General features: G+C 33.4%; 2 protein-coding genes across 2 annotated transcripts in view; one reads left to right on the top strand and one right to left on the bottom strand.

The window, feature by feature from the left end:
• Nucleotides 1–16,211, top strand: part of CCDC152 (coiled-coil domain containing 152) — a 29,293-nt gene extending 13,082 nt beyond the window's left edge. The window contains exons 5-9 of the mRNA XM_016133705.2: nt 6,642–6,706; nt 9,671–9,773; nt 12,716–12,843; nt 14,637–14,720; nt 15,292–16,211. Coding sequence (XP_015989191.1) covers nt 6,642–6,706; nt 9,671–9,773; nt 12,716–12,843; nt 14,637–14,720; nt 15,292–15,441 — 530 coding nt within the window. The 3' untranslated portion in view covers nt 15,442–16,211. The remainder of the gene's footprint in view (nt 1–6,641; nt 6,707–9,670; nt 9,774–12,715; nt 12,844–14,636; nt 14,721–15,291) is intronic.
• Nucleotides 15,560–25,473, bottom strand: SELENOP (selenoprotein P). Its single transcript, XM_016133703.2, has 5 exons — nt 25,325–25,473; nt 22,087–22,302; nt 20,988–21,200; nt 19,593–19,710; nt 15,560–17,044 (listed from the first exon to the last, which is right to left on the bottom strand). Exons 2-5 carry the CDS (start codon nt 22,287–22,289, stop codon nt 16,400–16,402), a joined length of 1,179 nt encoding a protein of 392 aa, XP_015989189.2. The 5' UTR covers nt 22,290–22,302; nt 25,325–25,473; the 3' UTR covers nt 15,560–16,399.
• Between the last annotated feature and the right edge of the window lie 554 nt (nt 25,474–26,027).

The raw sequence follows: 26,027 nt of genomic DNA, 5'->3' as shown, positions 1-26,027 counted from the left end.
GAGATTTGTTAAAAGAGCATTAAAAGGAAATTAAAGAACAAACCTATGAATGAGGCCAGCTATGTAATTTGCAGGGATTAGTGTAAAATAAAAATGTGGGGCCCCATGTTCAAAAAGTAGAAAAAATAATAATATTAAAGGTTCTAAAATAAGCTTTTTCCTTTCTTCTGTGATCTCTCTTAACTTATCAAGGTTTTTATTTAATGTTGCTCTAAGTAATTATAAATAAATAGAATTTTTAATTATGAGGATGAATTTTACCACTCATTTTTATGTTGCGCAAACCAATTTTATGTACAAAGATAATAGCATTTAATTCATCTGTGAAATGATAAAAGTACACAATTAATACTTCATAGCTCATACATGCATATTTATTTTATTCTTACCAGAAAAGTGGAAATGCTGCACAAAACTACCTCAACCATTTTTAATTCATTTTACTTCTCGATCTGTGTACATTCTACCAACACTACCTTCAGCTTACTAATGAATAAAGAAGGACTGAAAGGAAAAGGAACTGTGAATTTCCCTCTTTCCCTTTCCTTCTATGCCATCATGTTCAGTGTAATTGGTTGGCTAGTAGAGGGAAGTATAGAAGTTAAAAAAGGATGTGATAGAGTTGTTGGTCATTTGTGTTTCTTAGAATGTCATTCCTTTCTTTTTGCATTTGAAGCAAGTTGTAGTTCAAAGGGAAAGTGTGACCTCTCAGATCCGTCAGAACCCTTGTTTGCTTAGTTTTTAATGGAAAATGCTTATCTTGTACTTGTACCTTTGAGTCTTGCTGAACTCTCAAACATCATGAACCAGAATTCTATGTTCATGGTGCATTACAAATGCTGTGTATGAATGTGATAGCAAATACAGTAGACACAAATATTACTCATATGTTCTCTGTTCACATTCATTCTCCATTGTCCCACTGGAATTTACTTAAAACTATTAGTTCAAAGACAAAATTATTAAGACTTTCAAGCCGTTAATGACAGAGTATTAATGACAGAGCTGGCACCCTTCTGAGTGCCAAGCCCTGTGCAGCTGCACAGCTTACACACCCATAAAGCTGGTCTTACCTATAAATGAATAGGAAGAGAATTGGGTAGATACTTGATCAGAAGCCTAATCTAAGGGGTAGTTGCTTTAACGTTGCACAAAAGTTAACTAAATTTTCTAGAAAACAAGGCAAAACAAAATAAGAAAAAAAAATTGGCCAGTTATAAACTATCAATATCTGATTTTTTATAAATAAAATTAAAATAGTTTATTACAAGACAAAAGCTTTTACAGAATCTGAGTAAATGCCACTTATGGACGATCTCAATTTTAATTAACACCTTTATTAAAGCCTTTATTCATACAACCAAGTAAGAACTTCTAATGTAAAAAGTATTTAGATCATTTTGGAATGAAATTATTACAAAGCTAAGCAATTCAATCATCAATGATACCGAAGAAAGCCAACTCATTATAAGTATATAATTAATCTAAAAACAATGCACACTTAAGGATTTTTCTCCCAGTTTGATACCAAAAGATTATAACCAATTTCAGAAAAACATATTACAAAATTATTAGAATTCAAGAGATTAAAGTGGATTTTGGCTAGGTCAAAGAAATATTACTTTGTCAAATATCAGAACCAGGTAGATTCTACAGTGGTGCAAAATGCTATTTAAATTCATAATTACTCCAGCCAGAGTAGCAAGAGCTTTATACCTTAAGAAAGTAGCCACAGTGGGAATACGTGCTTGAAAATCTAATGTAGAATCTGGTGGGATTATGGAAAAAAACAGTGCTAACGATGATCATCTGTTGATTGTACTATAGATGAAAGTCAACAAAGAGACAACTGAAATATAATATAAAGTATGAAGGAGGTTAGCTATTACTTCAGTCAATAGCTTTAGTTCACAGATAAGTCACATAGTTGTATTTAACATACTTATAGATATGCCAAAGCCAGATAATATCCCAATAGTATAACATTTAGATGGGTCAGTCAATTTTTCTGGCAAAGGGAAGACTTATCATAATTAAAATATTCATTTTCCTGAAGTTAATGTATACGTTTAGTGCAATTTTAGTTAAAATACTAAAAAGATTGCATAAAATAATCTTAAAGTTTGTTTGACAAAAGGAAACAAATAAATAAGAAAAACAAGAATAAACAAGAAAACTATTGAAAAATAAGAATGTGAGGGAGAACTTCCATTACTATATAGCAACATGCTCTGAAACCATTAGAATGAAATTAATAATAGTATCGGCATAGAAATTGAAAAATATATCCATGGAAAGAATAGAAAACTGGATTCTAGAAATAGGCCCCAATATTTGTTAATATAATATATGATACAGGAATATTTTGAATTATTGGAAAAAGAATGGTATTTTAACATATGGTACCGGCACAGCTAGCTTTCCGTCTGAAAGAAAAGGAAGTTGGACTCTTTCCCAGAACATCAAAAATAAATTCCAGATGGGTAAAAAACTGTAGTGTAAAAAGAATAAAAAGTTAAAAGAAAGTCCAGGATACAACATGTGCAACTAGAACTGTGGGATATCTTCTTAACCAATGTGCGAACCTCAGATGCTATATAAAGAAAAAAAAACAGACTTTCTTAACAGCAATGCAACAAATCACCAACAACAACAACAATGAAAAAAATAATAATTTATTTGAAAACATGTTTCCAAATACCAATGTAGTTTATATCTACAATATACAAAGAGCTCTACAAATTGACCAGCAGAGGTAAATAAAAAAATTTAAATGGGTAAAAGATATGAATAAAAATATGGAAATGGGTATGTGTCTGGATTATGCATATGTATAATCCAGAAGTTAAGAGCATGAAGAAAAACTAGAAGGATTCACAATTACAACAGGGGTGTGGAGGTGGAGAAAGAAGGAGAAAACGAGAGAGAAGACAGAAAGAAAAGAAAGAAGACAGACTGTCATAAAAGTATCTCAACATGTATGATATGATCCTATTTATGTAAAATTATAAAAATATATGCATATATATGCATAGAAAAATCACAGAGTTGAAAGAATGTCCACTTTTAATAATAAATTCTTTGCAATGTAATATGTATAGTACAATTTTATATAGTAAAAACAAGTAAAACCTGTAGAAATGTGTGGTATGTTTATATATAATTGTATAAGCTGGGAGAAAAGCAGGGAAGGGATACAGACCAGGCTGTTCTCATTGATAACTTCAATGAGGTTAGGAGGCAGGGGAAGGATGATTAGCTTCCCTTTACAGATGCTTCATATACTAAAACAAGCAAGTATACTTTTATAAATTGGAAAACATCAAACACCTTTTCTTTCATCTTTCAGTGGATGATTCAGCATTTCCAATAGATACAAGAGGTATTTGTTGCCTCATTAGTTCAATCTCTTTTTAAGCAGCTCTCAATCCTTAATTATTATCACACACACACACACACCCTTAGATTTGGAGATCATACAAAGCTGAATGATAAAAGAAAGTAAAGCCTATTTTTTATTATTATTAAGATCAAATCCTCTAAAATCTCTAGTTTCCTAATTCTAAAATACACATATTCTGCTAACAAGATACATTTTACTTTGAAAATTTGTAGGTTACATGACTATTAATGCATTGTGTCTCCAAGGTTTGAAAATCCTATTAGAATGGAGTAGGGTAGAGTAGAAAACATTTCTTTTGTTCTAAAGAATGTAGGATATTTTATAGATAAGTGTTTCAGTTGAAAAAAAAAATTCAAATTATTGGAAGTTTTCATTCAAGGAAACAGCAAATTTTTCAACAAAAAAAATGAAGCCACCACCAAGATTAAGTTCTGTATTTTAAAAATATGATCCTTTAAGATATAACACTTTACTATCTGATCATAATCTTTGAAAGCAAATTGATTTTAGATGTTTATTTTCATTTTAATGATGTGATCTAATGGATATTTGTATTACTCATCATCTTCCCTTGTAAACATAGTTCTGTCTTTTCTCTTTCTACCCCAAATACCTCTTTTCTCCTGATTACCCAGACTTCAACTTTGCAGTTACTGTTTACTCTAGCCAACATCATCATTTTTTTTACCCATAAAACGCATACTTATTACCTCTTACCCATGCTCCTGCAATAGTTTCACAAGTAGATTCCATTTCCAAGGTCTCCTCTCAAAATTACTATACTGTAAGACAACCGTTCCTAAAGCATCACTCAGATAATGGCAAAAATATACACTGATTTGTTGTTTTGACTAGTTCTTGATTATGTTAAGGTGGTGGGGCGTGGGGGTCTGTTGAGCGAGGCTTTTCCTATTAAACTTAACTAGGGCCTAAGATTTTTTTTTTAAGTGAAATATCCTCACATTCTAAAGAGAACTGCTAACATGTTACCAAAAGTTGAGGTGAATCCAGACTCTTCATTATTTCATCCCACTGAAGCAATTCACAACCATCAGAGAATACCCCCAAAATTATCTAGAGAATTTCTCCTCGTCCTTATGACCAACCCTGAAGAGCTAGACTGGAAGGACAATTAAAGAGAAAACTAAGATTCCTTCCCCACTCCATCAAGTCCTTCAGACCCCAAATCTAGCCAGTGATAAGCGTTATGAAAACTTTCAAATTTGAAATAGAAAATTTGAGTTTTAGACCAACCTGGATGTTTAGTAATGGAAATCACTGCAGAGTCTTTTAATTCATCCAAAATTCCATTCAGATGTTGGCAACTCAGAGATGAAGGGAAATTCAATATATCACTGTCGAACTCACTGATGGAAGAGGGGTACGATGGGAAGCTTTTCTTTTTATATTGCACTGTATTTAAACTGATTAAAAACAAGTTTAAATTTAAATGTAGAATATTTAAGTATATATTGAAAGTTTTCAGGATAAATTAATGCTAATCTACCATATAGCCATTCAATAATGCATAGATAAAAAAGTACCCTGCCCCATTTGTGGCCAGCACTCTCAGCCTCAACACCAAAGATAAAATACAGAATGACTGACCCTTTATATTTTGTCCATTTTCCCTGAACTGTAAATTCCTATAATTACTAGCTTTAACACTCTAATGGAATTTTTGGAAATGATTTTTTAAATGAAGTACAATTTGCATATTGTGGAATGCACACATCTCACGTACAGTACGTTGAGTTTGGGCTATTTCAGACACATCTCTCCCCCTCTCTCTTCCAGGGTGTTGCATCTCCTGTCGTTCCTTCTTTTCTCTGACTTTCATTTCCCTCTTTTTATTGGCCATTTCTTCAGCATTTAATCAACTCATATCTCTTCCCTCTTTAAACAAATAAGAAGACAAAGTTTACTCGACTTTGGGTTTATTCCCTTCAATTGTCCTCACTCTTTCCTATTATGGTCGAACCTCAAGGGAATAATAGTCTGTGCTCAATATCCCCATTTTCTCGCCTTCACTTAGTCTTCAACTAAAACAATTGGGTATCTCCCAAAGTTATAATTCAAAGCTCTTTCACTTTATCTTTTTTATTGCGTGTATTGCCATTGATTATAACCCCTTTAACCTCTGTTTTCTTAATACCACCCTCTCCTGTATCTCTGGATACTTCTCAGTCTTATTCATAAGATATTCTTCCTTTGGCCACTCTTAAATGTTTCTTGGCCTACCAGATATGTTCCCCTGGATATCTCTACCATTTCAAATTTAGCATGGTAAAGATCTAGCTAGATTCATTATTTCACTCCTAAAAATCTTTCCCTTTTAATTTTTCCCAAACTGTTGAAGATTTTTCAGTTACCCAAACCAGAAACCTAGAAGGCAAAGGTCCCTCTTTCTCTTTTGCCTCAGCTATCCAGTCAGTCACTAAGCACTCTGGTAATTTTATAATTTAGTTATTTTCATTTTCCTTTTGTCTCCTACTGCCGCTGGCCTAGTTTAGGCTCCTATTATTTCTTACTTAATATATCTTTACTGATATCCATTCTTCTAGAGTCTAAACCCTTCCATTCAACCTCTGCACTGCCAGATAATATTTTTAACATATAACTAATCATTTCACTACACTGTTCAAAATTATTTAATGACTCTATAACATATCAAATTAAATTTAAAGTAATTCACACAGAATATGTCTACCTCCTATTATGGCCCCAACCTATTTAGCACATCCTCCTCACAATTTAAGCCCCAACAATATGGTACTTGAATTGTAATTTCCCCAAATTTGCTATACTCACTCAAGCCCAAAGTGTTCTGTTTAGTTTTCTGTATCTGAAATGCCCTCCTCCAACACGGGGGTAAGCCTTATCATTTAAGTCTCTGCCCAACTGGTTCCTCTTTTGAAAACCCTTTTCTGACTTCAGGCTGAATTAGGCCTTGCATCCACAGGTATCCATGCTGTTTCAGACATACTACCATTACAGAGCAATTATCATAACGTATCATAAGTACCTATGCATCTGTCTCATCAAGAGGCTGAAGAGCAATAATTTTTTATGTTTCAACATTGCCACAGTCGTGCACTCTGCATGTGTAGTAGATGTGTAGTAGATGCTGTTTGCATGTGTCGAATGCATACATGAATGAAAACTTGAAATGTTAAACATTCCCATATTAATTGAAAAGTGTTATATATTGGGATGTTCTTTGATGATTTTTACACAGGTGAAAATGAACAACTAAAAAGAAATGCTGTTGTTATGAAAGAAAAGTTAAAATCTCATGAACAGGTGAGTTTATGTATCATTATATCTATCAAATCCCTCCCTGTAAAGCATTTATCTTTACAAATTAGAAAAAAAAGCAGTTGTTTTAATTAATAAAGACAGCCAAAATTTGTAGAGTACATATATGTATGTGCCAGAATTTTTGATGAATAGAAATTTTGAGAACCTTAGTACTTTTGCAGACTATAATGCACTAATATGTCACTTGTACTTTTTCTTTCTGCCAAGAAAAAAGATGCGACTATTTTGCTACATATTTTTATTATGTTTTTACTCTAGAGTATACTCTATTAATTAGTACTTTTTAACTTTTTTTTACTATAAAGTAAATGAGTCTTTAATCTTTATGATTTGAGTAATCTCTTGCAATTGTATTGAACCATCCAAATGAAAGGAATATTTTATGTGCATCACCAATTAATTCTCTCCCAAGAGCCACCATACCCTCTGCTACTTTTTCTTTTCTTCTTTAAGAACAAAATAGTGGATAGCAATTATAAAACATGTAACACTGTTACTAGCACATAAAAGGTGCTCGGTCAATGTCAGCTCCCACTTCTCTGCCCTTTGGGAGGTTTATTATGCTAATTTTTCTCATCTTCCAAGAGCCAATATGTCAAACTTTAAGAGATCTAAGATTTCCGAAGTTCAGGTTTGATCTGTCTCAAGCTTAGAACTTCAACCCAAAGGATAACCTCTAAATTTAATCTGGTTTCTCACTTGAGGAACTTCTGAAGAAACACAAGCTAATTCAAAAACCCTCCGAGGGCTTCTGGGTAATTCTTAGGAGTGTGAATAATGTCAGTCTGTGCTCTCAAAAAAGGTAGCTTCTCATCACTAATTTTGAGATAATTTAAATATCTCCAGAATGTACCCCACCTTTTTTTCTTTTTCTTTACCCCTTTCCTTTACTCTTTCCCATCCTTTCCATATGTTGCCTCTAGAGCTAACAGTAGATGAAGTCAGGGTGCAACTGGGGCAGAGAGAAGGGGAGGACATTTTTGCCTACTTTTTCTTCTAAAATGTCAAGGCATAGAATATTGCTTTGTCTAGAATACCATAGGAATTTTCAGGATGGTGAAAATTAGTGAGAAAACACCAAAACCCAAGATTCTGAACATCTTAATTAGCTGCTGTCCAAAGCAAACTCAAGATGACCTCAATCCTATGAAAATTATCTAGTACAAAACTCCAGGCACATCCAAAACATGAGAACCACACTGCCTAGAAAGAAACTCGGGAGGTGCCTAATGGTCATATTTATGAGACTGGGAGAGGTTTTTTATTAATTTGTAGACAGAGAATCTTAAGTTTTCTAATATCAAAAATACAATAGCCAGAGGCTATTTATTCCTTGGCATTTAAAGTTCCCAAGAAGGCAAATAGAAAGAAAGCACCAAGAACTTTTTGGGACTTGTTCCCCTTAGAATGAAGGAGGGATTAGGGCTCACACAAGCTAAAGTGAGGGAGAAGAACCTAGTGAGATACTGCCTGGCCCCAGCCCAGACATTAAGATGGTCTTCATGCTTGAAGATTGGAGTGAAAATTCTGGGTCTCACCAAATTAATGGAAGCATTCCACTTTAGTGGTGGCATCTTCAGATGGCAAAGTCAATGAGGAATGAAAAGATAGATAAATTCATCTTTTAGAGTAGCAAGTGCTTAGTGCAACCAGTTGAGTCAGTAATTACTCACCTAGTAATTTAGATACATGCACATGAAAAATGGCAATTTATGAGATTCACCCCTACATTTACTTGCTAAACTTTAATCAAAGCCAATGGTTGTATAGATTTGGCTATTCTTGCAAGTTGCCTGGCAGGATACGTAGTGCAAGTAGGAATCTAGACTATATCCCTTTGAATTTATGTAATCTGGATGAACATACCTCCATATTTAGTTATAGCCATTCAAGCCAATGGATCTTGATTTTCTTTTTACCTCCTCAGTACTATCAAATATCTATTAAAAGCTGTGAACCCTCTCTGAGAAAAATGTTCAAGAGTACACTGGTGTGTATAATTTTGCACACAATTTCAGGAAGTTAATGGATCCTTGAAAGCCCATTCACTGAGTCTAAGCTAAGAACTTCTGACTTAAATAATTCTTATTGGCACTCATTTATTCAACAAATATCCATCAAGAGTTATACTCTAGGAGTGGGGAATGCAACAGTGATTAAAAATAAAGTTTCTGCCTTTGTGTTTAGAGGCTTTTCTTGACCTCTTGCCTTCATTAGTCTCTTTTTTACTATCATACTTCACTATTCTTCTTGCTTTTCTTTTCTTCTGCCTGCGAGTGATTTCTTTATGTAAGAACATACTATTGGGAAAGTTGTAAATTTTATCTTTGAAGACTTTTCTCTCTCAATGCCCCTCTCCGTATTAGCATAAGTCACCTCCATGAAGAAGCTAATCTCAGGCACCTGCTGAGAACTTCTCAAATCACAAATCCATCCTTTTCTAGCCTCTCATATAGCTAACCCTTTACATGGATAGTGCTTAACTTCCTTCTGAGAATTAGAGATGTTTATATAATTTTCAGAAACAGAAGTTCAGCCCACATTCAAAGAGGTTCATCCAGCATTATATAAGCTTACTGGATTTTGAACAATGCCTACTGTTAGCTCTAAAGTATACCTTTGGCTTTGATTGGACCTATTTTAATGTTCTCCTGGCATTTATTCATACAATAAAGCAAAATATTTTAAGCATCTATGATATGCTCAACACATGATGAGTATTTAGAAAGAAAAGATAAAAGACATCTCTAAATGGTATTTATCTCCTTTGACCAGAAATTGATCCTTCTCAAAGCTGATTATTCAAATAATAAACAATATCTTTCCCTTCTAACTATGATTACATATAAAAAATCCATATAAAATTAGAAAAATTTACCTTTCTAATTTAAAATATTGTGTACATATCTTTAGACTGAAGAATGAATATTTTTTTTTAATCTTTAGGAATATAAGAGTACTATTGCCAAACTTATGAGTGAGATGAAAATCAAAGAGGAGGGACATAAGATAGAAATAAGGAAACTTTATCAGGATATGCAGAAAAAAAGTAAGTATTTTTAATTTACTGAATTCTAATATATCATAAAACAAATGAAATGCATATATAAACTTTTTTCAGTAATAACCAGTATTCTTGAATGAACACTGCCTTAATACCTTTTAATTTAGGATTTTTACTTTCCTATATATTTTTGTGACATAAATTACACTTCTAAATTGGGTTCATAATGTTTGCATTTGATATTATTTAATATGAAATAGTTGATGTCCTTATAAAATTAATATAAAATGTATAATTAACTTTGATATTTATATACTCAGCATATTGAATATCATTTCACTAATGAAATGTTCTTTCTTCAGTAAAGTGGACCTGAACTTATGTTGAGAGTTAACCAGTTTCAGAAGGACATTAAAAACCTTTTAATGAGACTTTATTTATGCATATCATATGCAAAAATCAACTTGAAATGGATGACTGGTCTAACTGTAAAGCCATATCTATAAAACTGCTAAAAGAATGCAAAGAAGATAATCTTTGTGATCTTGAGTTAGGCACAATTTCTTGGAAAGTAACAAAAAGCACAAAACATTTTTTTCTCTATTAGAAAAAAAGTTCTAAATTGAACTTTACCAAAATTATTAACTTCTGTCCTTCAACACTATTAAGAAAATGAAAAGACAGGCCACAGGCTGGGAGATAATACCTGCAAATACCTATCTGATAAATAACTTACATCCAAATATAAAAGAACTCTAACAACTTAATAATAACCTAACAAGGAAATGGGTAAAATATTTGGACACTTCCCTTGAGGTATACAGATGGAAAATAAGCACATGAAAAAATGTTCATCATAATTAGTGAGTAGGAAAGTGCAGCTTAAAACCATGAGATACCACTTTTAACCCCTTAGAACCAATAAAATCTTAAAAACTATCAATATCAAGTGTTGATAAGGATGTAGAAGTACTGGAACTCTGCTACCTTACTGATGGGACTATAATTATATAGCTACTTTAGAAAAGAATTTTCAATTTCTTTGGGTCTTCTGAGAAGCAGAAGACATATAGAAAATTCCTATATGTTTATAAATTATTTATGAATAACCTGGGGATCAAAGTAGAAATCCTAAAGGAAGTTAGAAAAGATTTTGAAGTGAATTACCTAGACTACGTATCAAAACTGTGGGTCACTGATAAAGCTGTGTTTATGGGTAAATTTATAACCTTAAATACACATGTTGGAAAATGTTAAAAATCAATTACCTAAATACCTATATTAAGAGATTAGGAGAAAAAATCAAACTAAGCCCAAAGAAATTAGAAAGAAGGAAGTCAGATATTAATGAAATTACAAACACATACATAATAAAGAGAATCAGATCCAAAATTTTTTGAAAAGACTAATAAAATTGATTAATTCCCACCAAGACTAATCAAAAAAAGTGGATAAAGTAAAAATAATATCAGGAATAAGAAAAGCACTTCAGACTTTAAAAAGTGAATGACCTTCATAATTAACTGCATAATGAACACCTTTGTGCCAATAAATTTGAAATTTTTGATGAATTATACATTGTTGAGGGACAAAACACAAGAAAAAATAGAAAATCTGAATTGTTCTATGTCTATTAAAGAAATTAAGTCTATTATAAACATTTTTCCCATAAAAAAAAATTCCAGGCTCAGATGGCTTTCCTGGTGAAATTCTACCAAATATTTTCAGAAAAATAGTGCCAATCTTACACAGACTCTTTCAGAGGATTAACAGAAAAAGAGAGGAAACATTCTCTAGTTCATTTTGTAAGGCCAACATAATCATAATAATAAAACCTTTCAGGGGAATTATGATAAAGAAAATTATGCTTCTGTCCTCTAATATAGTATCTGAAGATGGATCCATTTCAGTGCTTTAGTTCTGTTTTAATCACAACTTCTCTGCATTTATATCTTCAGTAGTACTACCTCCAGGCACATAGTGGGTACAGACTGAGTCCAGATGTAGGTCAATTTTTCTAAGGTTTTGGATAGCTAAATATATCCTTCTGGACTTTGCCTCATCCCAGGCTAAGATGGGACCTTAGTGCTAGGCCCTGCTCCTATATCTTGAATATGGGTAAGGTGGATTGGTGAAGATGGGAAAAATATCCTCTAGGCAAAGAGAAAATAAAAGCCAAGATACACAGAGGGGCAGACATGGGCATGCTATGGAATAATAGTCCATATTCCACCTTTTTTTCACACTACACAGAAAGGTTCAGCAAGAGAAAGGCCAAAAACTGAGGCTAGTGCTGGATTCTTTGACTTCTTGAATTGCCAGGCTAAAAAAAATGGGAAGTGATTGAAGGTTTTTAAGAAAGTGATGGCCATACTTAGAGGTATGCTTTAGGAAGACTAACAGCAACAGAATTTAGAGGGGTAGAGATAGGCAATAGTCTAGATAAAGTCCAGCTGAGGAAAAAGGAGGCCCGAAACTAAGTAAGTAGGAGATTAGTTAGGGACTGAGTTATTATTTGGGGGGCTTGTCATAGACTAATTGACTTTTTTCTTCTTAAAATCAAAGATTTCCTTGAGGCTTTTATCCTGGATAATATGGTGTCATTTATAGTAATAAGGAAATTGAGAGAAGAGAAAGCTTAATGAAGCATAAAGACATAGTATGACTATCAGAGAGGCCTAATTGTATTGAATAGAGTATAGCAGGTATTTGATGTAGCTCTAGAGTCATCCAGTAATTTGGAGTCCTCCATACCTAGGAACCTAGTCTTCGTATCCTTCTTTAACCACTAAATCTATTTATTCTCTAGGGGTTTTTCAAAAATATCTAAAAGCTACCCTGCACATAAACAATTTCTAAAATACTACATGTTTTTACCAATAAAATTTACTTTCTTTTGGCTTATTTAAAATACTAAAGAAATATAAGCTTATAAGAGTTTTAAAATGTTAAGGCAAATTGATTTTATTTGGTTCTGTTTTATTCAGTTGAATTAAATGAAGAAAAGAATAAAGAACTGTTAGAGAAAAAAGAAGTGGAAATTTCAGAGTTAAATGAAAAGTTAAGAACTCAAGAAAAGGAAAAACAGAATGAAATCATCAAACTACAGCTAGAGGTGAATGTTTAAGATTCTGCTAAATTTGAGGATGCATCCCTTAGTCTAGACCATATTTTGGTTATTTTTCATCACAGTAAGATAAATTTCGGGAATAGAAACACCTCTGTGAGAGGGCTTCACACAAACTCATTCTCCATCACATACAATGCTCAAACCCGGTACAACTGTTAGCTTACACTGACTTTCAGCGCTTGGCCTGAAGGTGGGACTCTTTAGTCACTCAAAAGATCTTGGTTTCCAGAGAGGGTATTGTTTCCTCTGAGAACAAGGGTTAAGTAATTCAGAGACCTGCATTTTTACAGCTGAGCCTATGCAGGCAGTCATAGGATTACCATTCCAGCTGTGGGGAGAGTGTTTCTAATCCTTAACATTACTCTCTGCTCAGCAGAAATTGTGGAATCCTAGTAAACCAACTAGAAATTCCTTTTTCGTTATTTAGAATAAAAAGAGACAGATTTCTTCCTAATAAATACGTAGAAAAATATATATCAGAGGGACAGACAAACCAGATACTTAAAAAAAATTTTTTCAAGCGAATTCAAATAGGGCATCTCAAAGGTTTCAGTTCTTGGCTGGAAAGCCTTTTCAGGTTGTTTAACTAGATGTCAAAATCTCAAAGATATTGCAATTTTGACAATATATTTGTCCTTTAAATTATTTTCTAGGTTTTATCAACTTCTCTTTCATCATTATTTTATCACTTTCCCTAGACCTGACTCCCACTTTACCTTATGTTATCAGAATACACAGGCTTAGTTCAGATAACTTACTTTTCATGTTCCTGAAAGTTTGGTAACCCTGGGGTTCTGGGTGAGGTACACAAGGTTGAAGACTGCATAATCATTGAGCAAAAGGGGACTTTGTTGATTTTAGAGGCATTTTGCTGCTGCTACTGCCTTGTGGTCAAGTGAAACCACAAACCACAGAGTGCTAGGTGGCCAACTGAGGTACAATAGGCCATGTTTCAAAGTCTATCATCAATTTCTAATCTACTGATTGAAAATGTGCCTTTTGTTTGCCGTCCAGGTCCTGTTAACCCAAGTATATTGTTCGACAGATATACAGAACTCTTTTTGATATTTATTTTCATTGTAATTATCCCTATCTTTACCTAAAACTAGAACACAATCTCACAGAGAGTTTATTCTTAGTCCAGAGAGGGTATACTGAACTCAGCCAGAAAGGAAAAATTATATGGAAGATTTTGCAAAAAAAAAACATATGACCTGTAAGAATGGCCTATGAATTTTTTTTTTTTAATTTGACTTGGTTTAATGTCAAACCAGCAAGAGTTCAAACTAAATCAACAAAATCATATCCAAATTCTACTATTCAGCCTCAAAGTCTGTACTGAGAGTATATGAGTTTTTCTCCCATGATTGTTGATATACTATACTTTTAAAGAGGCACAAAGTAACATGAAAATATTTTTATCTTTTAGTTAATTAGATTCTCAACCCTTCTTGCTAGATTCTTAACCCCACATGATAGAAAAACCTGATGTCTTAAGAAAAAGATGATGCTGACCTCACCCAGAATATCTAAGGTAGTGCCCAGTATTTGGTACTTTTAAAAAGCTCCCCAGGTAATTCTAACATACAGCCAGAGTTAATCTTGTTTGGGTGTTCTTTGTCCTTTCTTAAAGACTGTTCTATCTTCTGTTACACAGAGAATACACTTAAATTACAGATTATATGTCAAAGGATATAATGAATTATATGTATAGAAACAATTATTTCTAATTGTTTAACTAGAATGTTCTCAATAACTTTCTTTTAAACTTGATTCAGTTTGATGCCAAACTAGCAAGAGTTCAAACTAAATCAAAATCATATCCAGATTCTTCTGTTTTGCCACAGAGTATCTACAAAAGGGTATGTGAGGTTTTCTTCCTTGACTGTTGCTTAATAAACTTTCTTAGTGTGTTTTCATAAAACTTGTCTAATATTTACCAATGATATACTTAACAATTTTTCTTAAAATATATCGCAATCAAAAAGATAATAGATTTTGAATAATCTTTAAAAGTCGCTTTCAATTGAAACAAGTGAATTTTAGTAGTAAGTTAAAACACTAGCAAAATACTCTCGCTGGAGCATCTAAGTAATTCCATAATATATTTTGAACTAAGATTTACTTACTATTCAGAATTCAAGGACTCAGATTTCTTTTTGTTCAACTCCCTTATTTATGGTTTACAATTTCAAGCTATATATAGGGAGAAGGGAACAAGTTAAAACAAATGGCACTAAAAGGTATTTTTGTATCCCTATACCAGTTTTATCCCCATTAAGTCCCACAAAAATAAAATTATAGATCTTTCAAAATAAGGCATTTTTTAAATACCTACTTAAATCAGAAGTATAGTCTTTGTTGTTTTGTTGTTCTTGTACTTAATCTTATTATTTCTGCATTGCAATAATGAAAAATTTCTGCTCCATTTAGAAGCTTCAACATCTTCAAGAAGAAAAGAACAAGGAAATTGCAACTCTTCGTAATACCATTCATGATTTAGAGCAACGCCTCTCTCTTGGCAAAGATTCTCACCTTAAATCTACTGGCAAAGATTCTCACCTTAAACGTAAACGGCTTTGAGTACAGCAGTAAATTAATTAGTTGCTATTTAACTTCTTGAAAAGCAGTTGAAAAATTTACTTCTATTTAGAGTCAATATGACATACTACCTAAATAATAACAATGAGTAAAAGATAACTTTAAACTTTTAAATTGAGTTTATTGAAACAAATCCACACTTTTGCCAATTGTGTACTACATTCTTGCTTAATAGTATTAACCATAAAGAAGTTCAGGTTTATAGGACTTAGTTTACCTATTGAACCATCATTGACTATGGAAATACTTTCTAAGCAATCAAGAGATAGACAACATTCTTTTATCTTCCCCCTTATACCTTCAAGACAAGCATTCTCAATTTTTAAAAAGTGTGATACAATGCTATGTAGAGAAAACAGTATATAAAGGCTTCATTCATATGTGATAGTAAAAATCAGATATGAGTCTTAGATATAAAAAAGTATAAATGAATATTTAAAATGTAGTCATAGTAAAATGTTAAGTACTTCTAGATCTTAAAAGACAAAATTCACTTCTTTAAAGGTTTAATCAGTTGAAACAAAAGTTAAAAAGACAAAGATAATATTGTTTTGAGAAATAAGTAAAGAAAAAAATGGAAAATATGTCTTTGTTGCTCTTCTTCCGTTCTAAATTGCTAACTATCCAACAGAAACCCCTAGGTCATAGTTTATGTTCCTGTTCTCATTAACGCAAGTAGAATGCTGGAAAAAGAAGAAAAAGACATATTAACCAAATGCTGCAATCACCTATCAGTTGCTCTGTAATTTTTTTAAAAAGTGGTTTGTGTCAAATTTTTCTTTGAAATAAATTTTGAAATTTGGAAGCCAGTTTGTAGATTTCTTTATGTTTGCACAAATCCAATTCCTATGTTTTGGTTATTTAATTGGGCAGCTTATAAAAATGCTGGAAATGAAATTGTATCTAGATTGACTTGGGGAATATTTCCTATTTTAAATATTTAGTTTGAAGGTCATTTTCACATTTTTGCCTTATTTTTTCAGCTTCAATTTGTGCGGGCTTCTGTGGGCTCGAGCTGCTGACTTGCCTGTCAGGCAGCTGGAGGCAAACGTCACTGTCAAGATTCAATGACGTTCTCCTCTGCCCAAAGCCCCTGTCAGCTACATAAAGAGGGGAGTTTTTCTTTACACTGTCAGGTGGTTGCAGGCCCTGTTTTTTCAAATACCAGATGTCGGCAATGGCAGCAGCAGCTACTAGGAGCCAACTTTGAATCTTTGAGCAACTTGCAGAGTAATGGATTTATACATCTCTTTCCACAGAGTTTCTTTTGTGAAAGAGATAGTTGCAAATTTTCACTTTCTGGCATATAGCAGTTGTTTGAATGACTGTGTATTTGTGGGTCCTTGAGCTTATGGTGGTTATGAAGGCTTAGGGGAGGGGGATTCTCAGGTGCACTTAGTGCTTCTGGTTGCTTATTCTCTGAAAGCTGGCCATTCCTAATGTGCTGATGCTCGTGCTTGTGATGATGCTGGTGATGGCGATGGCGATGCTGATGATGATGATGATGATGTGGCTGTGGAGTCTGAGTTGTTTGTTCCACAGTAACCAAAGATACATTTTTACAGATGCCTTCATCTTCCAGGGTCTGGAACAAATTTGTAAATCACTTATCAACACATTTATAGATTTAGCAGGAATCTATGAAAAATGATTTGCAGAGTTAACATGTAAAATACCAATTCATTAATTAGGATTGAACTGGCTTTGTTTTTCTAGCATCGTACTGAGAAAAGAATCAGATGTTAATCTCAACACCTAGACTTTTTATTAAAGTTTGATTCCTATCTATACCTAATTATAAAGTGCTGCTAGTGCATATTTGCACTTAATCAAAGAATCCTCAAGCATCTTACAAATTAATATTAATATTTTGAAAATAGATCAAATAGGGTATAATATAATTAAAGTTCAACAGTTCACCTCAGCTTCTATACTAGTTAAATCAACAAAATTTAAATTTTCCTTTTTTTATGAAGAGCATTTCCTAAATTTTCAAGAATTCAGAACTTGAGAGATACATAAGGCTTAAAAAGCAAGTCAAACTACTGTATTTATGTCATCAGAAGCAAAACTAAATAAACTAGTGAAAAAAACTTAAATCAATTGCAATAAAGTCAACCAGACATCAAATCCTAAAAATCAGTTGACCTACATGGAACCTTTTGTACCTGTGTCAACAGTGTATCATATCTAATATTATATTGAGGCAAACTAATTTCTTTCTGGTAATTCAAAAAATGCCACTAAACTGGTCAAAATCAGTAGTTTTCCATATCCCAGGAAATGTGTTAACTTCACCAAAGCTTTGTCAGTGTGTCCCTACTGTAATGCTGTCAGGCGAAAATAGCAAATGGCTGCCCATTTTCCATTGAGCATAATATTTCCTTCCACGTGCCTTTAGTATTTTAATTTGCTAAAAGTCGATTGTTTTGTGTGCCCACAAATCATAGCTCAATGCTTATAGATATAGCAATGTAATATGAACCCTCAACCTAAAGTTACTTGTAAATAAATTTACAAAATCAACTTGAGAAAACAAAGTTGTTTGATTTGGTGTTTTGAAGGTTTGGACAGTTATAAATTCTTTTGGATTTACAACTACTAAGTGGCACATTTTTTGGTTATTATTAAATTACTTTTAAGAATTAATAGTATTTGATTAAAAACTTAAAACACAATTTGATAAATGTTTAGAATATGCTGTGTAATATTCTAAATGTTCAATGATTAAACAAACACAATTATAGTAGTATAATTAGTTTCAAGAAACCAATTACCATATTTTATTGATTCTACTACATATTTTTTTCATATTTTAATATCTTTAAAATCAGAATACATCCTACTATTGATGGCATTGTAGACTTGTGTCCTACTTTAACTGACAGCATTTTGTAATAGTACATAAAATAATATGTCGTATAATTGATGGCATCCAGGGTACAATAAAATAGAAAAACTCCAATTTTATTTGGCATATCAGATACATATGGTACATTATTCCTTTTAACAGATGATTTGTAAATTTTGAGCATATCGTTGGAATTGATACTGCCTTTATTTCAATATGACTACATATATTTATAACTATTAGGCTTTTGCAAAAATGCAAAATATTGAAATAACCCCAAAATATGAGTAATCAATATACCTAGCATTGGTTGAGCACTTGGTAAAAGTTAGACATTGAGTTAACACTTTATTTGCATTATCTCAGTCTCTTCATCTTTAAAAAACAGTAAAATGACCCTAAACAGTAAGATTATTGTGAAGATTAAAATGTGAAAAATGACATAATTAAAGTAACTAACCTGTTGTACTCCTTAGCAACTAAATTAAATGATTCATTAAAATTTGAGAAGCCTTCTTTTAGAGCTGGGAAAAATGTGATGGAAGTATAGCTTATGATTAAAATTCAGAATTGTTTTTAAACCTGAGTTTAAATTTTGCCAATCTACCCTATCTAGTAAACATTGTTTGGAATTATTTTCCTTCTCCATGTAAAAGGAGAAAAGTCTAGTTAATAAAAATTAAAATTCCTTGAGTATCTCTATTATAAACAATATTTAAATATAGTGCTTCCTTATTACAAAGAAGAAATATGCTCATGTTTATTAGGAAAAAAATATCAGTAATGAGTAGAAAACCTATTCCTTTTTGAAGTAAATGCAGTAATCCAACTGCAGAATGGGCAGATGGTGTAAAGTCTTCATGGAAAAGATGACAGTCTTGAATCCTTGACAAATTAAGTAGTTATCCGGTATGCTCTTATGTGAACCACACTCAGGATATTACACTAACGTTATTTTATGTTGGCAGAGTTCTTTGAGCACTTATACTCACGTCACGTCATTTGGCGGTAATAGAAATATGTGATCAATGCTGTTTTTTTGTTTTCTAAAATCTTTCTAGATAAAAGTATCAATATGGTCTTGAAAGGATGTCTTAAACTAAAAGTGTGTGTTACGTAACAGGAAGTATGTATAATTATTAAAAATAAATACTGTCATAGTTTATTTTTAGTGCACCAGCAGAAACACGGACTGGCTAATTGGTCAGGAAACACTAACTTAATTAGATAACTCTTAAAAGATTTCCTCTTTTCTCTCAGTAAAAATAATTGAGAAAAATACCGTCAGAGAGCAGTTTCCACATTTGTCTTCACAGTAAGCAATCTTAATGGCTTCTTCTACATATAAGAAACTTAGGCTAGAGAAAGGCAAACCAAGGTGATATACAAGACGGCCACATCTAAAAAAAAAAAAGGACAAATACAATGTCTGTCATTATAATATTTTCTGTGTCGTGATGCTACTTGAGCATGGTCTAGAATAGTATTATATAGGTTTAATGGTTTTACAACTAAGACACTTTCATGCGTTCAGTAAAATTTCTTCAATGGGGTCTCAAACAAGTTCCTTGGCCCTGCATACCAGGTCAGGTGGCCATAGCAAAACTACAGTGAGTCTAATACTAGCATTTTTTTGTGTTACAGATAGATCGCTATAAAGCATATCAAAACCGTGTAGTATATAGTCAGTGTGATTAAGTCAAATACAATTTTGTAATTGACTTAAAAATTCTACCAATGCCCAAACCCCTGACTTGTCATACATTAGGCTCTGCAAATCACATGAGCTTTTCATAGCTGCTAAGGAAGCACAAATTACATAGAATAAGAAATCACAGCATAACTAAAAAATCTTAAGAGTCTTGGCCAGTAGCCCATTTACTTAAAAATATATCTGACACAATTATGTTGAATTATAACACTTGGCATTCTCAAAAATGGTAGAATTGAAATGTCCTTCTTGCCCACATTTTACCCAGTATGTATGATTTTATGTGAATATCAAAGGATCGTACTTTGCAACTGACTAAATTAGAAGTTTGTGGTTCTAAAAGAATGACTTATAATATTAAAAATTATTTAGAGTAAGAACAAGAGGGCTTAGGCCTAAGCAGTGTCTCACCATCTCTGAAGAGCCAAAAAGAAACAGAGCACCAACTAGGAATGTTAATAATATCAACGAATATATGCACTCAGGTTCCCTCAAAATATAAATGTTTTATTTGTTCATGGAATTGAAGGTAGATTTTTGCTGGTTATACCTAAATAATTAACATACTTTATAGTTAAGAAATTTAGATATGTAGCATTAAAATTATTAATTAGGTTAGAGATAAGCAAATGGTTAGCAAAGTGTGGTTATTCATCTGCAGAATTCTTAGGTTAGAATTGTATGTGATACACAAATTGATTCTTCTTTTTGTTTAACCAAAAAGCCAATTTACAGGAGGGGAAAGTATAGTCACTTTTCTTTATTTCCTTACTGGAATGGCAAATTCTTTTATGTGAAAGAAAGTCATTTCAAAAATATGAAAACCAAACATTTTAATGGGCTCACTTTGAAACTGAGTATGTGGTAATAAAATAAAAGCAAATGTCTTATCTTAAATCACTCTCTATTAAATACAAACAGTTATCTTTTAATTTATGGTGTGTGTGTGTGCATGTGTGTACACACCTGTCATATATGAGGAAGTCATCTTTGTTTCCATTTAAGAGAGTCCAGACATCTGTTTGGTTTTCTTCTTGTTGATAAACAGAAATATGCTCTGAAACCTTATTTTTAAGATGCATGTATTTTAATCGAGAAGAGATTCCTTGATGATTAACAATAGCATAAGAAATATTAGAAAAACCTTGCTCCTCCAGTTTTACTCGCAGATCTTCCAAACTAAAATATTTGGGGAAAATACAAAAAAATAATAATAATAATTCAATTTTAAATTAAATAATTCATTTAATTTTATTAGTGACATCTCTTTCTCCTCATTCTCTATTTTTTACACATAAAACTCTCTTTACACCTCTTCTTTATATTGTTATAAAGGACTAAAACTTTCATTTTTAAAATTATTTATTGAGCACTTGTGCCCAGTTAAAACCTTATGCTGAATGCTTGCACAAACATTAGCTCATCTAGTCCTCAAACTGATCCTATGAAGAGTATATGGTTTTTTAATTAATTTTTTTTAATTGAAGAACTGATTTAAATTTTTTTTTCTTCCCTGTCTACCTTCCCCCTCCATCATCCCCTATACCCTCTGGTTGAAGTGTATATGTTTTAATCCATCCTACAGTTACAGAGAATTCTACCCACTAAATATTTGGCAAAGAACCCAAGAAATATTTTAACACATTTGTTATATACCTTTAACAATTACATATATGTTTGTTAAACGATCTAAGACCTTTGTAGCAAATCTAGTGTTCAGTCTACTCTGGCACAGCAAGCACTCATCTTTGCTTGTTATATTATATCGAAATAACAATCCATTTGCAGGAGTACATTTTAGAGCATTTTCATTACACAAGTAATACATACTTAGTAGGACATTATAAAATATATGTCCACAAAAAGAAGAAAAAATTTCCATAGACCGAGGAAAACCACTAAATATTTTGATGTGTTTCCTCCTAGTCTTTCTTCTAACATGTTCTACGCAAAGATGTATAGTTTTTCCAAAAATGTGATTTAATAAATATATCTTTTCTATTTTTATTTTATATGTGTGTGTATTTAATAGCTTTTCCCTCAGACCACAGAAAGGCTATCTTACCTAGATGATTGTAGAATGCAAAAGTATCAGCTGGCTTGAAGAAGAGCAACCACAGTAACTGAACCATATGAGTTCAGCATTGGGTCTTGATCCCCTATGCTCCAGGCTGGAGGCTGCTTACAAAAGGAGCTTTGCTCCTGGCTCTCTGTTCCCCCCCAAGGGAGGAGACAGAGAGCCAGGGCCAAGCCCAGGCTTCTCCACATTGCTAGTGTTGTCCTGTAAAAGAGAAAAATCTTTATGTCATCTTCAAAGATGGCTTCATGGTCATATCTAGGATTTCTATAAATCCAGCAGATATAATTCACTTTCCTATAAATTCTAGCCATAGATTCTGTCTCCATATTGTTGGGCTCATTATGTTGGACCTCCATGCACCAAATCTTCCTATAAAGGTGAAAAGATCAGCGGGAGGAGGCAAGGGAGTTGTCAAAGTCCCTCTTAACTATATGCTATTAGGTAAGACACTGCACCAAGCATGCTAAGACTTGCCTGAACAGGGAGCCAAGCACTTCTCTAGGAGATGATACATACATATTTAGAATAAAAATTGAGACTGTGGCCACTATAACTAACATTCTGCAAATGGGCTTTTTTTTTTTTTTTTTTTTTTTTTTTTGAGATAGATACAGCATATTCTGATTGCTCCTTTCCATTCTCCACCAATCTAAGAAAGGAAAGGGTAAGCCAGGGATCCTGCACAGAAAGAGAAAGAGCCAGCATGGAAAGAGAACACAGGAATAATGGAGGTAGCGGTGAGGACAGTCTGCCAACACGAAGGTGGCTCATGTGGGGCACTTAGCTCTTCGGGTTCAAACCTTCTACATTTATAAGTCTCTTGGGGTATGGCTTCCTTTTGTCGCTCTTATTCTTTAAAATATAACGCTATGTAAATATTAAAGGATCTGAATCTTTTCAGATTTAAAAACCTGCCCAAATGTTACTACCATGTTTAAGATAAATAAGAACCAGTGAAAAAAAAATCTTACCAAGGAGAACTCACTGTCCCCTGTACCATTTATGACTCACTGGAATCTACACTCTATTTATTGCTACCAGTACTTTCAGGAAGTTTCTGTTACTAGACAGCACATTCTCGGGTAAAAAGATGCCCCCTCTGAGTAGGAAAGTTAAATAGCTGACCAGAAATATTCCCGAAACTAACAAATAAAATAGGCGAATTGTAGAGAGATGATGAAAAAAGAAACACACTCAGCAGACACAAGCAGAGACAAGCCAAGAAAGAAAAATTCACACAGGCAATCAGGCTCATTTTGACATAGGAGTCTGAGGAGAGAGATCAAGACAAAATTCCAGAGCTAGGAAGTTGGCACATTTTCAGGCGCTGATCTGAGATTAAGAAAAAAGATTAAAAAAAAAACACTTTTCTGGGTGGGAGGGGTGCCTGGAGGGCAGGAAGCTAATAATAAGTTTCTTAGCCGAGAATTAAGAGGGGAGTAGAAAGGCTAAAATCAGATTGATTTGGGCTCCAGCGCACTGCTAAATCTGGATAGAACTTTATAAAACCTGATTATCTTTTATATCATTTAACACCACAAAATTCCTACCTCTATAATAAGAGCCTAACTAAAAGGGGTAGGGGTTGGTTAAGAGGATAAATTAATTAAGACCATCCCAACTATTATAATATTTTTTAAATTATAATATTTAAAAAAGGAGAAGATACATCTGGATGGAATCTAGGGAATTTCTTTAGTATTTATATTGATGGTACAATTATCCTTATTATACCTATCATTTATTGAGCATTTATAAAACTATATGCAGGTCGTGCTAAGCACTATTTTATATTATGTCAGTTAATTCTAACAACTATGTGACCATTTATTGCGGTTGAGGAAACTATGACTAAGAGTGACTTTAGGCATCTTGCCCAATCCACACAGGTAGAAAGTCACTAGAGAATCTGGATTCAAACCAGTTCTGCTAAATATAAAACATGACTAAATAGCAGTTTTTAGATAGGTCACCTTCAATAACTACAGCAGCCAGGGTTTTGTTTGTTTATGGCAAATAGACCATTAAAGTCATTCCAGCTGTTTTGTTGTTTGCTGGAATAGCTAGAAAATAAATTTAGTAGTTTAGTAATTATAGAACCTTCAGCGTAAATCAGCACTTGATACTCTCACTTTGCCGTGTAGCATAACGTTCCAATTGGCTAAATAGTGAATATGAATTTAAAGGCTATTTCATTTCCCTTATTTAATTTTTTGATGAAAAAATAACTAAAACCATTGGCAAAGGTTTCAGATTTTCCTCTGTTATAATCAATAAGCTTTTCACCTGTGTTTAAGATAATTTTTTACATAGTAGATTTTTTATTGTAATTAGAGTGATCAGACAGCTACATAAAATAATGAAGATAAATAACAAAATTGTATTTACTGGAGGCTGATCAATAATGTTTAGAAAGTAGTTATAAATTTTACTAATCCCACCACTTTTCAGTCACATAACCTAGATTTGCTGGCCACATACAACCTACATTTGTTTAAAATTCCCCATTAAAAGGCAGGGCATGTAGAACCTTTTTCCATCCTCTTCCCCTGAACTCCAGGCATCTGAGGGTTATTCCTCACTCACCTGAAAGCATCCACACACCACATCAACTGCAACACTTAGCACTTAATCCCAGCCCGCCCGATTTTGACATGGATTTTCACTCTTTCAACGGTGACCATTCCTGCACAGTGGACCAAACTTGCTCTCCCTTTTTTTTAAGGGGGGTAGGGGGCAGGGGTCTGAAACTACTCACAGTATCCCTGGACATTTCTACAGCACCATAGATAGCATGGCCATATTTTATCTCTGCTCTTCAAACCCATGGGCTGTTTTTGCCCCTAGAGTTCTCACTCTGCATTGCAGTGAGAAATAATGAAGCTCCACATACAATACTGCCTATATAACATCACGACTTTATCACGACTTTCTACAGTCAAAGTTAACTTTCTCCATCATCCCCTGCTCCCATCTTCACTCTGGGCTGTGCAGAAAGCAGGGCAGAAATCAACAAGACCGTCAATGCGCCCACTGCCGAACTGCACTCACCGCTCCCAGTTTTAGAGTATTTTGTTCTCTTCTGTATCATTTTTATTTTCTTTACTTATCTCTTTTTTTTTATCTCTTCTAAGGAAAGAAACACTGTCGTAAGATTCAGAATCATAATATTTACCAAACTCTAAAGGCATCAAGTACTGGAGAACACAAAGTTCCTACTTACCCGCCCCTTCTGACAGGGTAGCTTCCTTTCTCTTTGCTCAGCTCAGCTGCTCGCAAAGGCACTGTGAGAAACTCCGATATTTATAGTCCTGTTGTTTACCTCACTCCTCAGCTACAGTCCAAAGTTCAATGCTCACTCTGGCTGTGACCTTGTATGCAGAGCAAACCCCTGACCTGATTATTACAATCAACTTAAAAGAAAGTAGCAAGTGCCGCCAAGCACAATGTGGGGGAAAGTTTGGGGCAATTACTGATTCATTCTCTATACTTTTTAGTCTCCCCAGTATCTAAGACTTAATGGTACAGTCGAGGGCGGGAGGAAGGGCTAAGAGTAAGGTCAAGTCCGGAAAAACATTTGCTGAGCCAGCAAGTTAAACTGCTCCTTTAAAAAAAGAAAAAAGAAATTTTTTTTTTTTCCTCTTGCTTTGTAGTGGCCAGGTGCTAGCCTAACCCCAGCTGTGTGGACTTTATCAGAAAAGTCACAGGCTGTTTCACATCTTCCTGGTCTCCTGCTGTTACAGACCTGCTCGGATTGTTCTGCTGTGTTTAAAACGTGAATTGTGTGGGCTCTCACAGGAACTCTGGTCTTTTCTTTTTCATTTGAGGAAAAGAATAAGAAAATAAGCCGCCTATCTGAGGGAAACCAGGCCTGATTTTCATTATCACAGAAGTCCTACTCCCTGGAAGAGCTATGTATCCCACAG

This window comes from Rousettus aegyptiacus, unplaced genomic scaffold (assembly GCF_014176215.1).
Source record: "Rousettus aegyptiacus isolate mRouAeg1 unplaced genomic scaffold, mRouAeg1.p scaffold_m13_p_8, whole genome shotgun sequence".
NCBI classification, from domain to species: Eukaryota; Metazoa; Chordata; class Mammalia; order Chiroptera; family Pteropodidae; genus Rousettus; species Rousettus aegyptiacus.
This window is presented reverse-complemented; position numbering and strand designations above follow the sequence as displayed.